General features: G+C 44.3%; 1 protein-coding gene across 1 annotated transcript in view; it reads right to left on the bottom strand.

Annotated features, from left to right (window-relative positions):
- Positions 1 to 537: 537 nt before the first annotated feature.
- LOC109391220 (carbonyl reductase [NADPH] 3) overlaps positions 538 to 4,712 on the bottom strand; it is a 7,842-nt gene continuing 3,667 nt past the window's right edge. Inside the window, exon 3 of the mRNA XM_019658617.1 lies at positions 538 to 1,019. Coding sequence (XP_019514162.1) covers positions 583 to 1,019 — 437 coding nt within the window. The 3' untranslated portion in view covers positions 538 to 582. The remainder of the gene's footprint in view (positions 1,020 to 4,712) is intronic.

Below are 4,712 nucleotides of genomic sequence, written 5' to 3'. Positions count from 1 at the left end.
CATTGTGGAAGAAATAATATCGTCCCCCCCCCCAAAAAAAGACATTCTTCCCAAGTCCTTCAAGCTACATACACTACTTCCTAAGTATGAGACCAATCAAAATGTACTCAAATATAATAAAACAATGAGCTACAAAGCTGGGCTGCAAAGCTAAGGAAACAGGCTAAGTCATCATCCTTACAGAGTCAATAACCTAGAAACAGCATAGGACAGCTAGCTGGAAAGTGGCTGAGACTGCTCCACAGCCCTGAGACCTCCCGCTAGACCAGTGGTTCTCCAAGTGCTGTCCCAGAGCCACCGCACCTGGGAACTTGTTAGAAATGTACAGCCTTGGGCCCCAACTCTGGGCAATGTTTTAACACGCCCTCCAGAGGATTCTGATGTCCTCTTACACTTGAGACCCACAGGACTAGGTTCTTCTCAGGCTAAAGAGTTTGGGCAGCAAAACCACTCAACTCCATCCTGGGACTAGACACCTTCTCACTGGGAGATCCTGATGGACCCTTCTGAAGGACAGAAACAGATCAGACTACACCATTCATTCCACAAACATTTATTAATCATTAGGCCCAAAGAAGACATTCACCAAGGTATGATGACCTTGTCATGGACTAGCTGGCCGTGAGGCTCAGTGGCATCTGGAGGCAGGAGGGCCAAGTACACAGGGGTGTCAGCCCCCTCCTCCAGAGTCCTGCTGCCGGAATCCCCAGCCATGTCTGTCTTCACCCAGCCGGGACAGCACGCATTGAGCAGAATCCTGTCGGCCTTTCTCTTCTCATCCAGACGCCGGGCCAGGATTCTCGATAAGGCTGTGACCCCCAGCTTGGACACCCCATACGCCGAGTTAGGCCAGCCTTCCCTCTCATGCACTTCATTTTTTGTATCCTCCACAAACTTTTTCATGAGGTCCACGAGGTCCTCCTCTGTGAGTGTTTCACATCGAAACTTCTCCTGCAGATTTTCACTGCAGTTTTCAAGAGCTTTTGTACCCTGGCGACTACTGATATTCACCACTCTGCCTGAAACAGAATAATAAAAAATATGGAAGCATGTGACAAATAAACAATCGTTGGCTGACTCTACCAAATACGTGATTGAGTCATGGTGCGGGTTTAATTGCTGATTGAAAAAAAAAGACTCTAGGAGGCACCACTGAGGTTTACCATTTTAGGTGAGGAGATCAATAGTAGAATCACCAGGTAGGTTATAAAACACCCCCCTACACACACACACACACACACACACACACACACACACACACACACACACACACATTCCAGGCGCTCCTGAGCCTGCTTTCCTAGGGACAGAGCCCTCGCCTGAGGATGTAAGCTCTCTAATTGTTTGCACAATTTCCTAGGGCCAGAAGTGGCCAACTCTTTATCCCTGACTGTCAAATCAGGGTCAAGTTATGCCTTGGGGAATGACCCTTGTCTGTCCTTCGTGATGGATACTTCCTTCCACACATGCTCCATGCTGGTTTTGATTTTCCTTACTTTTTAAAGCAATCATTAATACATGGTTCAATATTATTTAATGAGTTATTATTCACATTAATAATAACTCACAGCTACTAAAGAGACAATATTGTCCATAAACACAAATATGCAGGCCAAACTATAAAACAATTTGAAGCATTGATGGAAACCCAAAATCCAATAAACGTGTGAATTCGGGCTGGCTGAGTGACATGTTGGTTAGGAGTTGGCTTGGGATGCCAGCTCTGAGCAGCAGGGCCCTGGTTCAGATCCCACATGGGCCAGTGATGCTGTGCTCTCTACAGCTAAGATGGTGAACAACAGCTCGACCTGGAGCTGGGCTGCCGTGAGTCGCCGGCAACGGCGCAGGTGGCAGTGGGGCTGCAGTGGGGCTGGCCAGCAGTGGGTGTGAGCTTTTGTGAGCTGCTGTGAGCCTCCATGAGCGGCTGTCCAATGACCAGTGAGCAACTGCCTCACCCGGGAAGAGCGCAATGATAATACCAACATGGGCCAGTGAAGCGACGTCCTCCACAACTAGACTGAAGAACAAAAGGACAGCAACTTGTCTGTTCCCCTTCCCTGATTCCCCAATGCTGTTCCCTCCCCCAATTCCCCAATAAAATCTTTAAAAAACATAAAAATTAAAAAAAAAAATAAAATAAACGTGTGAATTTATACATTTCATCCAATATTGAAAAATAATTTGGGGCATTCTTTTCTTACATATTATTCTGAATCCACAACCTTTGCATCCACTAGGATAACTGGATTTTATTTCTTATTCTGAGTGGCACTCACCTCAGGTACACAGTGGAGCACATCCTTGTGGGCCCAGTCCCGTAGGAAGGTCCCCTCACTCTGTTGCTGAATGAGAGCACCTCATTGATCCCCCAGGTACCTAAGACTCTTTAGTATTTTCTTTCTTTCCTTGCCCCCCTCTCTCTCTCTCTGGTAATACATGCCTGACAATTAAGTTTGCAAACTCATCCTAGAAAAAGTGCTACATACCCCATTGCTGAATGTCACTACAGTCACCTTTGAAGTACTCCTCTTGGGAAACTATGAACCGATGCCAGTGCCTACTTCAAAGCAATTTGGAACTCTTTTTCTGGAATGGCCATCAGAGCTGTCATCATATTACCCTTGATGTCCTGAATGTCATCAAAATGTCTTCCTTTCAATATTTACTTTATCTTCTGGTAAAGAAAGAAGTCATTGGGGGCCAGATCAGGTGAGTAGGGAGGGTGTTCCAATACAGTGATTTGTTTACTGGCTAAAAACTCCCTCACAGGCAGTGCCGTGTGAGCCGGTGCATTGTCGTGATGCAAGAGCCATGAATTGTTGGCAAAAAGTTCAGGTTGTCTTTTTCACATAGCCTTTTCAGCACTTCCAAATAGTAAACTTGGTAAACTGTCCAGTTAGTAAAAATTCATAATGAATAATCCCTCTGATATAAGAAAAAGTAAGCAACATCAGTGCAAAAAGTTTGCGAACTTAATTGTCAGACCTTGTACATACCCTACCCAATTTGAACTTTTATTTGAAACCTACAGAGAAGTTGCAAGAATAGGTCAATAAACACCCATATACCCTTCACCTAAGTTCACCAATTGTTAACATTTTGTCACATTTGTTTGTTTTCATCCACAGTCCAATGTGGGATCATGGATTGCACTTAATTGTCATAGCTCTTTATTCTAATCTAAAGTAGTTGACAATGACCTTTTTGAAGACTCTAGGCCATTATTTTGCAGCATTTCCCCCAGTTTGGCTTGGCTTGATTTTTCTCATGATTAGATCTACTTCAATATTTTGACCAGGAGTACTGCTTCAGCAATTTGTGTTCTGCATTACTTTCTAAACAGTTTTGTTCTCAATCACTTGGCTGCTACAAGGAATTAAATATAAAAGGGAAAGGAAGATAGAAAAGAAAAACAAATGATAGGAGCTATCCTGTGCCTTTCATGGAAATAAGACTTCCTAAAAGAAGTGTTCTCTTTGATCTGAGGGCACACCTCTGGCAGGGGACAAGTGGTGACAGTCTCAACAGCCAGATGGGCTCAATCAGCCCTGAGAAAGGCTGTGCCCACACCACCCTTCCCCCTCTGCTGAGGTTCAGAAACACCCGCCCTGTTTTAGAAAGAGTGGGCAAGAAGCATCTCCTAGGGACTAACAGCTGATTAACCTGTTTACTCAGAACCTCAAATAAGCAAGCTGAATAACTTTCTTTAAAGTGGTAATATAAACATAAATAAAGAGTGGCTTTTACATCAGGAGAAAGCAATTCTCTACAAATCAAGAGGCAAGGATGCTCAGCGTTTTGTCCTCCAGGTAAACGTGAGGTATATGGAAAAGTCTCAAATATTCTCAATAGGTCATAAAGCAAAGATTCCTGCTTTGGGAAATACCATTACAGAATGAAATAAAGACACTGATGCACTTGTTCTGGGCTAACCCTGAGCCCTACCTGCCGCAGAGCTTTCTTTTAACCTTCAAAGTGACTTGGTTTGCAATCATTTGGCGCTCTAATCCTTACTTCACTAGACTTATCCTGATTTGATTGAATGATGAAGTCAGGAAACCTGGATACTGTTTCCAGCTCTATTACTACTTGGCTGTGCTCACTTCTCTGGGCCTCAGTTTCCTTCTCTGTGAAGTGAAGGTGTAGCAATGTAAGGTTTCTTCAACATCTTGCAGCTTTCAAATTCTGTGATTTTAAAATCTGTATGGAGAAGATTTCCTGTTATTTGGTGAGAGATACCGCCTACAGTGAAATACTATGCAGCTATGAAAAAGAACAGGAATGTTTTCTGTCCTGATCTGGAAAGAGCCCCAGAGTACATGAAGAAAACAAGGTAGCAAACATTATACTTAATGTCCCCTTTTGTATAAAAAAGGGAGCAAAAAATATGCATTTAAATTTGCTTAAATTTGCATATAAAACCATCTCTTGGTTCTGGGCACTCACCAACTCCATGAACCTGGACCCTAGGCTTCCTTCAACCAGTACCTGCAACTCTACCTGTGGGTTTTCCATGATCCTATCCCACTAAGAAAGCAATAAAGAGAGCAGGCCGAGTGGCGCGTTGGTTAAGAGCTGGCTTGGGATGCCAGAGGGCCCCGGTTCGGATCCCACATATGAGGGCCAGTGACACTGCCCCCTACAGCTAAGATGCGGAACAACAGCTCAACCTGGAGCTGGGCTGCTGTGAGTCGCTGGCAACGGTGTAGGCT

This window comes from Hipposideros armiger, unplaced genomic scaffold (assembly GCF_001890085.2).
Source record: "Hipposideros armiger isolate ML-2016 unplaced genomic scaffold, ASM189008v1 scaffold_285, whole genome shotgun sequence".
In the NCBI taxonomy this organism is placed as follows: Eukaryota; Metazoa; Chordata; class Mammalia; order Chiroptera; family Hipposideridae; genus Hipposideros; species Hipposideros armiger.
This window is presented reverse-complemented; position numbering and strand designations above follow the sequence as displayed.